This window comes from Hydractinia symbiolongicarpus, chromosome 5 (assembly GCF_029227915.1).
Source record: "Hydractinia symbiolongicarpus strain clone_291-10 chromosome 5, HSymV2.1, whole genome shotgun sequence".
In the NCBI taxonomy this organism is placed as follows: Eukaryota; Metazoa; Cnidaria; class Hydrozoa; order Anthoathecata; family Hydractiniidae; genus Hydractinia; species Hydractinia symbiolongicarpus.
Window position 1 is genome coordinate 12,960,671 of NC_079879.1, and position 13,162 is coordinate 12,973,832.

The 13,162-nt window shown below is 33.2% G+C and overlaps 2 protein-coding genes across 2 annotated transcripts; one reads left to right on the forward strand and one right to left on the reverse strand.

Annotated features, from left to right (window-relative positions):
- Window positions 1-1,351: 1,351 nt before the first annotated feature.
- Window positions 1,352-2,605, forward strand: LOC130644863 (teneurin-a-like). Its single transcript, XM_057450634.1, has 3 exons — window positions 1,352-1,994; window positions 2,082-2,291; window positions 2,411-2,605. The coding sequence occupies exons 1-3, from the start codon at window positions 1,819-1,821 to the stop codon at window positions 2,478-2,480; spliced, it is 456 nt and encodes a 151-aa protein (XP_057306617.1). The 5' UTR covers window positions 1,352-1,818; the 3' UTR covers window positions 2,481-2,605.
- Window positions 2,606-7,326: 4,721 nt separating this feature from the next.
- On the reverse strand, window positions 7,327-8,068 carry LOC130645969 (platelet endothelial aggregation receptor 1-like). The gene is made up of 3 exons (XM_057452097.1): window positions 7,833-8,068; window positions 7,532-7,741; window positions 7,327-7,412 (listed from the first exon to the last, which is right to left on the reverse strand). Exons 1-3 carry the CDS (start codon window positions 8,066-8,068, stop codon window positions 7,343-7,345), a joined length of 516 nt encoding a protein of 171 aa, XP_057308080.1. The 3' UTR covers window positions 7,327-7,342.
- Window positions 8,069-13,162: the final 5,094 nt, after the last annotated feature.

The window sequence follows — 13,162 nt, forward strand, 5'->3', positions numbered from 1 at the left end:
TTTAGCATTCCTCATAAACTGAAATCATTAAAATTGTTGACGTTTTAAAGATGAGTTGAAAAAATCTTTTTTCCGCGAAAATAAAAGAAATCTTCTCTAACCTCAGTTCATTTTACTCAAATTGACAGAACAGTTCCACGACAAAAACGCGTAGATGATGCTGAAATCTGATAAGATATCAGTATTGCTTAGACAGGCATTGTGATTATAGATACTATCACTGCAAGATTAAAACATATATCTGACTTCTTGAACTTTTAATCGTCATGTTTTGCCACAATTTTTTTTTTCGTTAAAAAAATTAACACAATCAACGAGACTATTCTCTACCAGTATTTACTGGCTTGCATTACACAGGCTGAGTAAATTTCAGTGTTGTAACGGTAACAGTAAAAAATTGTGAAGATGGCAACCATTACGAAAGCAAAAACTGATAACCAATTACAAAACAGTCACGCATTGTTAATTTTCTTCGGACGTAGTTAGTTTTGAATTTCAGAGAAAGCTAAAGATATAAAGTTCAAACACAGAGGAGGTACAGACGTACTTGAAATATTTCTGCCAATTTGTGTGGGTCTTTGACCCCTACATAATGCTAAGAAAGGGATATAAATACAGGTCTTAATGTTAATAACGACAAGCTAACAAGCAGGAAGATGAGTCAATCATAAATTTTTTTGTCTTATTCCTGGTTGCAACTGGTGTAAGCAGTAGATACAACTTCAAAGATGAATTTCACAATATGGACGTAGAGGAAACATACCATATGGAGAATGATGAAAGTGGACCTTGTGAAAAATCCAATCTGGAATGCACTTACACGGATCAATCATGCTTTCCTGGTGGTTTTACTATTGCAGAACCTGGTTCAAAGCCAAAGTGTTTCTGTCAATATGGATGGACCGGACCGAATGCACAATGGATACCTACTACAAATGATCCTGAAGGGATCAATAGAATCAGAGCTGATAACTGCTTGACTCCTTGTCATTATACACATCATGTCAGGTATTGTAACCAGCATTGACGTTTTTTGTATTTCCGACAGAAATCATATAAGACGTATTATTTTTTTTCGTGCCCGTGGAAAAATCGACTGTTCGCCTGTCCTTCTAATACCTCATTATGTTTGTGTCGCTACTTGTGGTACTATTTTGCGTAACAGACGGACAGACGTATACGGGTTTTATAATATAGAATAGTCGTTAAACCGTTGAAAATCCACGGGGTTGCCCGTCCTTTATATATCGCATTTCGTGTCTCCGTAACAGGACGCATCTTTCGCGGACAGACAAACAGACGACGGCTATTAATAAAGAAATTGTAAATTTAGGAGTTGAAAATTAATAAATCGCAACTACAATCTTCAACAGGATTTGTATTGAAAAATTTATATTTGGCAGTTCTTCGAAAAATACATATTTGCCCGTAAATAATGTTTTTAGATTATGGCTTTCTTTTGCAAAACAAATTAATTGTTGCCCTTTACCATTCCTTTGTTGTAATGCAAAAGAATTATTATATAAAGAATTATGATATCAGAAATGTGTACTAAAAAAAAACTTTTTTAAAATAGATAAATCACAGCTGTAATCTCAAACACGAAGTATACTAAAAATGTTCGTATATGTTGTTTTTCGAATTGTTCAAATATCTGCGATCCGCCTAAGTCTATGGCAATACTTTTAGCCTGTTTTTAAAAAAATGCTTGTTCGACCGTAAATAATTTGTTCAAGATTATAGTTTACTTTTGCAAAAAAATTAAAGAAATGTAGCCCTTTACTATTATTTTGTCTTCACAGAAACGAAACTTGTGTCATGAAGAAATGTGATGTACGCTGTGCAAGCTCACATGGGAAATGCAATACAAAGACTGGTAAATGTGAATGTTGTCGTGGTTGGTCTGGACCTTATGCAAGATATAACAGTGCACTTGATCGATACGTTGCAAATTATTGTGATAAAGAATGTCATTTCCTTGAAACAGGCGTGCCGTAAGTAATTCGTACCAATCCGGTTAAAAGTTCAATTACTTTGACTAGCCTGTTTTTATTTAAAAAATGCAAATGTTAATATTTTAGTAATCCTGAGTGCAAAAAAGTTCCAGAAGTTGTGCCACCATGCGACCCCAAGTGTTCTAATAGTGAAGGTGTCTGTCTTCCTGGTGGTAGATGCAAATGTTGCACTGGCTGGACTGGACCAAATGCTAGTCAATACAGCTCTGACAATGGCGAAAATATGATTATTGCAGACTATTGCAATGTGTACTGTCCTTACACATCTGACAACATGTAAGTATTTTCTAGATTTAAAACTTCTTTTTAAGCTATTAATAAAGAACCCCAACATTGACTACGTTCAGTTCGAGAATGTAATTCAAGATTTTGACAATATTGTCCTTGTATTTTAGAAACCAATTATGTCTTCGACCAAATTACATTGAAAGATTGGCACGCGCTGGACGGAAAATCACTGTTTAAATTTTTAAAAGAAGAAGAAAGAAGAAGAAAGAGCTTCTCATATACTCAGAATATTCGCATCATAAGCACACACTATATATAATTTTGCACTTGTATTTTTTTCTAAAATAATACAACACTTTCTATTGTTTCTCATAAACAGTCCCTTATTTACAATACATCTTAACGCTTGGAGAAGCAGGGAAGCCCACTAGTAGTTATATAATTACATCACTTTAAGATCAAATCAAACAGGACAGAAGAAAGAAAACACATTAATAAAAAAATGAAATAAAATAATCAATGTATACATTGGTTAAGATGGCTATCGAATAATTTATGACATAGCCACCTCTAATACTTACTGGAAGTGATCAATTTTATCTTGATTTTAATAATTTAAGGCATTCAAGCAGTAATTTCTTTTGATATAATCTTATTATTACAAATACAAATTTACGGCGCTCAAGCCCACACACAATTTTGACATAATGGCGTTTAAAGATGAGCTGCTATAGAACACTGCCAACTCTTGTTGAATCCTAAGAGGGGCTGTTGTTTAAATAGATTCGAATAGTATAAAGTCTCTCTTATCCAAATTTTTAGATTGAGATTTTGAAAAGTCGAATAAAGGTGAGAAATCAGTATTTTTGGAAAAATTAAAAACAATCATAGATAGAAATAAAGGAAAGGAGTATCAAGTTTTCTTTGATTCATTTTTTTCTTTTCCACTTTTTCAGTTCATACATGCACTGTGCAGGTTTCTTTTATACCTCCATACATGCACAAAGTGACACTAATTTCTAAAAAGTGGCAATTATTTGATTGTTTCTCATTGGATAGTTGATGTCAAGCACATGACTCGTGTCTCTGAGGGGTTGCCTCAAATAGGCTCTAAATTTTATGTAACAAAAAATTAGCATTCTGGCTAAAATACTTTTCTAAGAATTTTCCTTTATATTTTAAGACAAAGACGTTCACCCAGTTTATCGCCATTTATGAACCATAAAAATGAAAACTCGCAACGATTTCCAGACGTACCCATCTAAACAGTTGGCGCGTTTTCCAGTTACCAAGATATTTCATTTCGTACATTCAGCATCAACAAATCATAGCGGACTATTTTTAGGTCTCAATGGTTTTCTTCCTAAAGAGTACTCCCTAGATAGTTTTTAATTTAATCACACATATTAATACGGCTATTTAAAGACATGTAACTAACAAAAAGATTCTGTTATCAGCAGTTCTTATTTACCATTCTCCATTGCTGGAAATTGACATTATGAAAAGATACACATTGTTGATAGCAAAGCTTGGTAACAGTTGCTGGTTTCTTTTATGTCCGTATTTTCTTAAACATGTCTCTCCACGTAAGTAGATAACCAGTGTGTGTAGTTTACTCTGTTCACCATTGGAGATTTAAGCTTTGGTATGCTGTCTTGAAATCTTAACAGGTCTGCGAGTCGACAATTTCTTCAAAAAATGAACTTGAGATACGCTTGCGGATAAGTTCTTAAAAACAGTGTCTTTAGTTGTTTGTTAAGAAGCTGCAAGATCTTTCCATGGATAGTCAAACCATAAAAACGTGTCGATTTTTATCTTTCTTTATTTCTTGTTTCAAAATAAAGCTACTAATTATTGTGTTTAGCAGATTTTCAAGATATTGATTCTTTAGTGAGTTTTTTTTGAAGTATTGACAGTGTCGCGGTGCGTGTGGATAAGCAAATCGAAAGACCGTAAACCGTTCGCGACCACAGTCAATTTTGTTTAATAGCACTAGTGGGGCCATTTTAAATATGTACAGTTTAATATTACACCTGTTATGTTTAAAGCTAGCTAGCTATGCCTACTACTTAAAAACTGAAATTACACATATTTTGCTGCTTCTAGGTAGCTAACCAACTACCGAAAAACATTACACGTTTTCGTGTCTCTTCTGGTAAATACACATGCATAGCTGACAGTCTTAGATAGTCTGTGTTTGAAGCAAAAATTTCGCGGTAAATTTTATAGCTGCACGGGACTGCAGCCTGTTTTTGTGACATCATAGGTGACATGATTTTTCTGTAATGAGCGTTCATTCCAGCGTCACGATTCTTCTTTAACTAAAATGAATCTGCCAGGCTGTAACATGAAGGTATACTTCAGGTTAACGTGCATGAAAATAATTTTAAAAAATTTATTAATGCTGTATCGCTATGAGCACTCCACTGAATTTGAGACATACTGTGTGCATCTATACTAAAGTGCTCCACCTGGGTGTGTCGTACGGTTTACCTGTAAAAAACCGACTTTTAAGGCTGGGCTTTTCACTTAGTTTAAAGTAAAAATTAAGGTTTAAATTTTAAAATTTCAAGGTATTTCATGTTTTTTCACTTATATTCAATATTATTATATACCCGTAAGCAAAAACAGCCATTGAATAAATAATCGTATTCCACCCGTATTATTCAATGCTTGTGACGTAACAATAGTTTTGACAAAACATTCGTAAACGCATGTTTTGATTTTATCCTTTCCGCCTCATTAATTTTTATCGTAATTAACTGTGATTGGTTGTTTCTTAGTGGTCCGTTTTCTGATTGGTCGATGTCCAAACACGTGAAATGGCGGGAACTTTTTTGTCGAGAAAATTCTTTTTACAAAAACATCAAAGCAAAGAAATCGAAACAAAAATAAGTAATATTAATTATAACAATCTCTTTTGGGTATATAATAAAACATATATACAATAGGTAAACATAGGTTATTGGATTTATTAACCCTCGGTGATATTATATTCAACTCCGCTGCGCGTCGTTGAATATAAATCACCTCGGGTTAATAAATCTCAATAACCTATGTTTACTTATTGTGTATCTACTTAGTATTTAATATTCCTTAGCATTTATTAGTATTATTATTTATTGTAAAAATTCTAGGATTTGCGTCCTTACATAACTCTCCAAGAGTATATCTAACGGTAAAATTCGTAAAGGTTTTGGCATATTTAGTTTCCATTTCGACACGTGTATAAGAACAGACTTTGTCATTTGTGCATAGTGGCGTATTCTTAAAAGCCACATGTATCTTACTCGAAATTTGACTGACTGAATTTTGTATTTTGTACTGGAAATTTTTTTTAGGATTTCACGTACAGTACTGGAAGATAGAGAATAATATACTTAAGTATGCTGACAATTAATGAAAACTGTATCCTTAAATTTTATGTTTATTCGTTGAACCTCGTAAACCTCGTATTCCTTAATTCGAGTGGATATAACCTGATATTCAACAAGAGCGGACAATATCTGCTTTATTATATGCCACAATTGTTTCTTAAGGAATAAGAAAACAACAAGAATTCAGGTCAACCAAACACAAAATATTTAAGGAATTCATGTTTTTTACAGAAGTATAAAAACAAATTTGCAGATGTTTACAATATTTTAGCCTAAATCATTTTTATATACTTTTAACCAATCAGGCGCGTTAATGAGTTAAAGACAAAAGAAATTAATGCTTGAACGATTTGAATGAAAAAAATCAACATAATGTAAATATTTAATATAACAGGTGGAATATCATAAATTATTCAATTGGCTACAGGTATATTAATTGTGCTTATCCCATTTTTTTAATAATGAATTGTCTTTTACTATTTTCAATACAGTGAAACCTCCTTATAGCAGACATCCTTTATAGTGGACACCTCTCTACAACAGACATTTTTCTTGGGAACGAATGAAACGACGGTCAAACTCTCATAACAAAACCTTCATGTAGCGGACACTTTATAGCGGACAACTCTATATAACAGACATCATTTCAAGGTCCCGATTGACATTATCCCCTGGAACTGACCTCTTTACAGCAGACAGGCTTACGAATGGGTCAAGCAAAACAAATTTTTGTAAAGAATTTGTTTATATTTACTTAAGACAATGTTTTACATTATTATTTAATAATTTTCAATCTTTTGTTTGTTATCTTTCAGCCAGTTTATGGCTTTTTTGGGTCCATAAAATCAAAAATTTGCAGGGAATCAAAATGATGAAACTCTAACTGGCCTAACTTCAGAAGTAATTGACAAAGTGGAAGATATTAAATTGTCTTCGCAAAGACAAAACAATTTCTTAATGTTTTTTGTCAAGTCATGAGCTTGTTTTAGTTTTGAAAGAAAGGTAACATAACTTCAATATATTGTCTTCACTGTCTCTTGATACACCTTACAGTCGATTTCAATACGCCCTAATAACCCCGGGATGGTTTTTGAAGAAATGTGAGCTAATTTTGGAAAGAACCTCCATGTAGCGGACACCTCTCTATAGCGGACACTGTACTGTGTCACTGTATATTTGTTGCCGTCCTTTGTCCCGTCTGATTTAATCTTAATGTTATGTAAATGCATAAGTGGGCTGTAGCCACTAACAGAATTTAGTATTTGAGGGGGGGGGGGAATACTAATTTTCAAGTTCCATTATGTAATTCTTACGGACAAAAAGAATGACAAAATAATTTAAACAATCCTTAGAGTCTCACAAGATGCTTACATATAGAATATTTAGTACTAATTGGTGGTCAAATTTAGAACACTTAGAAAGAGCATATAATGCAATATCATTAATTTAATATTAGCGTTTTAATAAAAAAGATTTTCAATTGTCAACTTTTACAATTTAGTCTTTTCAATAAATCCTTCTTGTCCTGCCTTTAGATTGGTTAATATAGAATGTAAAAAAGGGAATGGTTATCAGAGCAAAATTCATATATAAAGTATTGTATTATTTTTAGAAAATACAAAAAATACAAGTGCAAAGTTAAATGTTAGTGTGCAGTTAACATACGAATGTTCTAAGAACTTATAAAACTTTCTCTTCTTCCTTCTTTCTTCTTTTAAAAATTTAAACAGTGATCTTCCGTCCAGCGCGTGCCAATCTTTCAATGTAATTTGGTCGGAGACATAATTGGTTTCTGAAATACAAGGACAGTATTGACAAAATCTTGAAATACATTCTCGAACTAAACGTAGTCAATGTTAGGGTTCTTTAATAATAGCTTAAAAAGAAGTTTTAAATCTAAAAAATACTTACAGGTTGTCAGAAGTGTAAGGACAGTACACATTGCAATAGTCTGCAACAATCATATTTTCGCCATTGTCAGAGCTGTAATGACTAGCATTTGGTCCAGTCCAGCCAGTGCAACATTTGCATCTACCACCAGGAAGACAGACACCTTCACTATTGGAGCACTTGGGGTCGCATGGTGGCACAACTTCTGGAACCTTTTTGCACTCAGGATTACTAAAATATTAACATTTGCATTTTTTTTTTTTAAAAAAACAGGCTATTCAAAGTAATTAAACTTTTAACCGGATTGGTATGCTCTACTTACGCTACGCCTGCTCCAAGGAATTGACATTCTTTGTCACAATAATCTGCAACATATCGATCAAGTGCACTATCATACTTCGCGTTTGGTCCAGACCAACCGCGACAGCACTCACATTTACCAGTTTGAGGATTGCATTTTCCATGAGAGCTTGCACAGCGTACGTCGCAAGTTTTCATGATACATGTTTCGTTTCTATAATGGCAAAGCATTTGTTTTATTTTGTTTATGTAAGCCATATTCTAGGAAAGTATTTGCGGAGAAAATTTTTTAAAAAAACATGCTAAAAATATTTGGTCAATTAATTTGTTTTTTAATTAATTTCGAACCATACAAAATCATAGAAAAATTTCCAATATACTTATTGTTTGAGATAACAGCTGTGGTTTTTATTTTATCTCCCAAAAGGCTAATAATACTACACATATGATATTTCTTTTTGCAATACAAGTAACGTCATTCTGCTTACAATACCTGACATGATGTGTATAATGACAAGGAGTCAAGCAGTTATCAGCTCTGATTCGATTGATTCCTTCAGGGTCATTTGTATTAGGTATCCATTGTGCATTTGGTCCGGTCCATCCATATTGACAGAAACACTTAGGCTTTGAACCAGGTTCTGTAATGGTAAATCCACCAGGAAAGCATGATTGATCACCAGTGTAAGTGCATTCCAAATTGGATTTTTCACAAGGTCCACTTTCATCATTCTCCTTATGGTATGTTTCCTCCATGTCTACCTTGTGAAATTCATCTTTGAAGTTATATCTACTGCTTACACCAGTTGCAACCAGGAATAAGACAAAAATGTTTATGATTGACTCCATTTTACTGCTTGTTAGCTTAGTTGTCGTTATTAAGATTAAGACCTGTATTTATACCCCTTTCTTACCACCTATGTAGGGGTCAAAGACCCACACAAATTGTCAGAAATATTTCAAGTACGTGTGTTTGAACAAATCTTTGGCTTTCTCTGAAAATCGAAAATTATCTACGTTTCGAGGAAAATTACCACTTCTAGGTTGTTTTGCAGTATTTTATCAGTTGCATCTATTTTGATGGTTATCATTTTCACCTTCTTTTTCAGGTTAACAATTCTTTATTATTTACATTCTAAAATTGACATTTGCGCCGCCTTCAAATTTAATTATGCGTCTTGCTTTAGCATAAACTAGAAAATATTTCATAGAAAAAATCTCGTTGTTGAAGGATTTTACGAAAATCAAAGTGTGACAACACATGACGCTTTAAAGTTCAAAAATTCAGATAAATGTTTTTAACCTTGCAGTGATAGTATCTTCAAAGACAATTCACATTCAATTAATTCTGATATCTAATCAGATTTTATTATCTCATAGAACCACGCATTTTTTGCTGCTGAAATGCTCCCTGCGAATTAATCTATTTCCGTAAAGATACAGAAAAGTAGCTCACTTGAATTACCCTGACTTGAATTTTCATTATACTGTGCCACAAGAAAAACAAAAGTCCTCTTTACAAATTAAAAATCTGTTTTTTTTACTTGCAAGTTTGTAACTTATTTTCGTAGTAATCGAGGCAAGATACGCACGCGCCTATTACCGCATGCTTGAATAGAATTTTCCCACCCGTTTTCACTCACAAGTTAATTCTATTCGTACGGGTTATACGATCCGCCCACCCTCCCCTGTAAGTTGAGGAAATTACTCAGAAAGTGATATTAAGATTGGTTGAGTGACATAGCATCTTATACCTATCTATACGGTTTCTTCCGGAAAAGTCAATCCCCTTTGGCTCGGGATAACTGGAAGTTTTTATCCTGGAATCATTTGAAGACTCAAATGTATAATCTCAGCAAGGTAACAAAGTCTTAATGCTTACACGAGCTAAGAATAATTGTGGCACTATTAAGAAGTATAGACGGAAAGTCTGTAAAAAAATTGTTGTTATTGTAACCTGAGTTGTGTTGTAATTATATAATATTGAGTATAATAGGAATTGTAAATACGTACGAATACCGAAGATGACTCCACTAGATGACTCCACTCACTAATAGCGTCCTAAGTCTTGAATAGATTACGTAGACAATAAGGCTCTTATTTTTGGTTGAACAAAGTGAATTAAAAAATAATTAACAAAATACACCCTCCTGTGCTATATGTTTTCCATACGTTTTTCTAAGCACTACTAATATCTAATCAGATTTCAGAACCACGTTAAACTAAGCGCTCTTTTTGTTGAGTAGTTTCTTGCGATCAACCTTCATTTCTTCATTTCAAGTAAAATAGAATAAGTGACAGTGCAAGATGCATGCAGGCTGCGCTGCAGTGATATGATTAAATGACTAAAACAGAAAAATCATTCTAAATAGTAGGAATTTGATTGCTTTTAAATTTGTTTTGGATTCTTAGTTAGATTTGAACGCTTTCTTAAAATTTGGTAATTTAAGTAAATGAACTTGGGGCAATTTATTTCTTATATTTTTGCGGAAAAGCGCTTTTTTAACTCATCTTCACAGACCTCAACAACTTCAATGATTTCAGGATGGTAAATGCTAAATTTATAAAAAAAAAACAAGTATGAAACATTTTCTCAAACAAAATCAGCCGTTCCTATTTATTCATTTATTTTATTGATTTTTTTATTTATTTATTACCTTTATTTTGAAAAAGCGCAGGGTGTATTTCGTGACAGCTTCTATTTAAGTACGTTTTAGTATACCGTATTTCTCTCAATATCTTTTCAAGCCTGGAAATCGGAAAATTTTGGCGTGCTGACGTGAGCAAAAACTAGTACCGTCATTGACAAGTAAAAGGGGTGCGTTTTACTTACACAGAAACGACTTCGCACTAATTTATCTTCCGGGTTGCAGCAGCCTAAAATGTCTTCAACCTTAATGTCCCAAATAGACTTAATTACAATATTTTAGTGTGTTGTTTTAATAAATTGTTTTTGCTAGGTTGCTAATTTCTTTCACAAGTCAAAGGTCACTTCAACACAATAATTGTTATCACGTCTGCCACGTGACAAGCTGCATTTACCGAAAATAGTGCATTATGCGAAGGATTATGCGCTGTTAACAAATAAGGAATTACTTTCTAATCAAAACCTGATGAAACCTTGATAATAATTTGCGCTGATTCAGAACGTTTTTTAGGTTGGTTCCAGGATGTTTGGAAGATGTTTTTCAAAAGAAAAAAAGTGAACCGTATTAAAGAAATGCTCACACTGACCCTTATATATACAGATATTTGTTATGCACCAACACTCTAGTCGTCTCTAAGACTTTGTGTTGCTTTCGTGGATAATCCTAACCCTATTCATGCTAGGTCGTGGCTGACGACAACAAACCGCATTAAAAAAAGGCATGCGTTTCTTTGCCAGTGGAGCAGTTGTTATGAATCGTTCTGGTCTTACTTCTTTACAAGAAAGTAAACATATATCACAAAATAATTCCAAAACTTTTATCCCTTGTGGCTATTCGGATCTACGCAGTTCCTTAAAGCAGTACATTTTAATCGAGCTGAAATTCCTACAATTTAAGTAAAAATTAAAGAATGACTTGGAACTTGTTCTGGTAACTTTTTTGTTTGATAAATTTCAACCAATGATTTTTCCATTATAACTATATCTTATGAGTTGTTAAGTTTTATATTTTTTTGACGCCTATAAATCGTTTTTGACAGAATACCAACTTTAAGCACTTTGAATGTACATATCAAAGATGAACAAATAAAAAAATTAGACTAAAAGTTATTGCTCCTAACTCCTAGCTCGTGATCTTGTACATTTCAGAAATCATGCGGTGGAATTTTGGGCTTTTTGGCAAAAAATTATGGTATTTATGAGATGTATTGTTGTAAATTCAACATAGCCCAGGCAACTTTTTTACTCGATTATTAGAATTAATTATTTGAACACAGGCACTTATCAAAAATTTTATATCCAGTAATAAAATTATTAGCTGCACTTTTAGCAAATAAAAATAGCTTGCCATTTTCTAATTTAGTTTTTTTTAAGCGTCTGTTAAATTTTGCTAAAATTTAGCTTTGACACCTGGAGTAATGCTTAATAATTTTAAGAAATTTTGGATATAGATAATACACAAAACTGATTTCACTATTTATTTGAATAATATTATACCTGCTAGGTAGTTTTTCTAGGTTACACTATTGTCCTTGCTTTTGTAGACGATTGCTTACAAAACCTGACGGATGTCGTTCTGTAAATATATTCTACCTAAATAGCAGGCCTGATAGAACTTCTTTTTTAAAAAAAAAAAGATTCAGTAATTTCAAAAGGTGATGTTAACAACTTTAATTCAATAAGCTAGACAACGAGGTTAATCGAGTAGGTGAAGATAATAGATATCAGGCTGAATGGAAAAGCAGATAACCTTGCACCTACAGTTTTACATTTGCTGATAAAATTTGAACTATTGTAATTGTCTGGGCACTAGAAGTGTAATCTACTTTTCGCAGAAAAAAGATAACCTGAAGGTTAAATTAAGGTGGGTACATAGTTTTTACTTATTTGCGTAGGTGTCTGACCTTTAGAAAAACGCATATGAGAAGTGGGTATAAATACAGACGTAATTTACCTATTGACAACAAAACTGTGGAGTATGAGGATGGAACTAACCAACAACATGTTTCTTTTATTTCTAATGGTCACTGGTGTGAGCACTAGACAATACTTCAAGGACGAATTTCGAAAGATGGATATTGATAAAACAAATCTTTTCAGAGATGAAAGTGGACCTTGTGAAAAAGCCAATTTGGAATGCACTTACACTGATGATCAATCATGCTTTCCTGGTGGATTTACCATTACAGAACCTAGTTCAAAGCCTAAATGTTTCTGTCAATATGGATGGACTGGACCAAATGCACAATGGATACCTACTACAAATGATCCTGAAGGAATCAATAGAATCAGAGCTGATAACTGCTTAACTCCTTGTCATTATACACATCATGTCAGGTATTGTCACCATTTAGTAATGTTTTGCTTGTATTTCAGATTGGCGAAGAAATCTTGCCTTGCCAAGGGTATATGTCCTTGACTAGTTTGTTCATAATACTTTTCTCACTTTAGAAATGAGACTTGCATCGAGAAAAAATGTGACACTCGTTGCGCAAATTCACACGGTAAATGCAATGCTAAAAGCGGACAATGTGAATGCTGTCGTGGTTGGTCTGGACCTAACGCGAAATATAATAGTGCTCTCGATCGATATGTTGCAGATTATTGTGATAAAGAATGCCAATTTCTTGGAACAGGCGTGCCGTAAGTAAAACTTACCAGCCTGTTTAATCACTGTTATTGTACTTTAAATAATAAAACAAAAA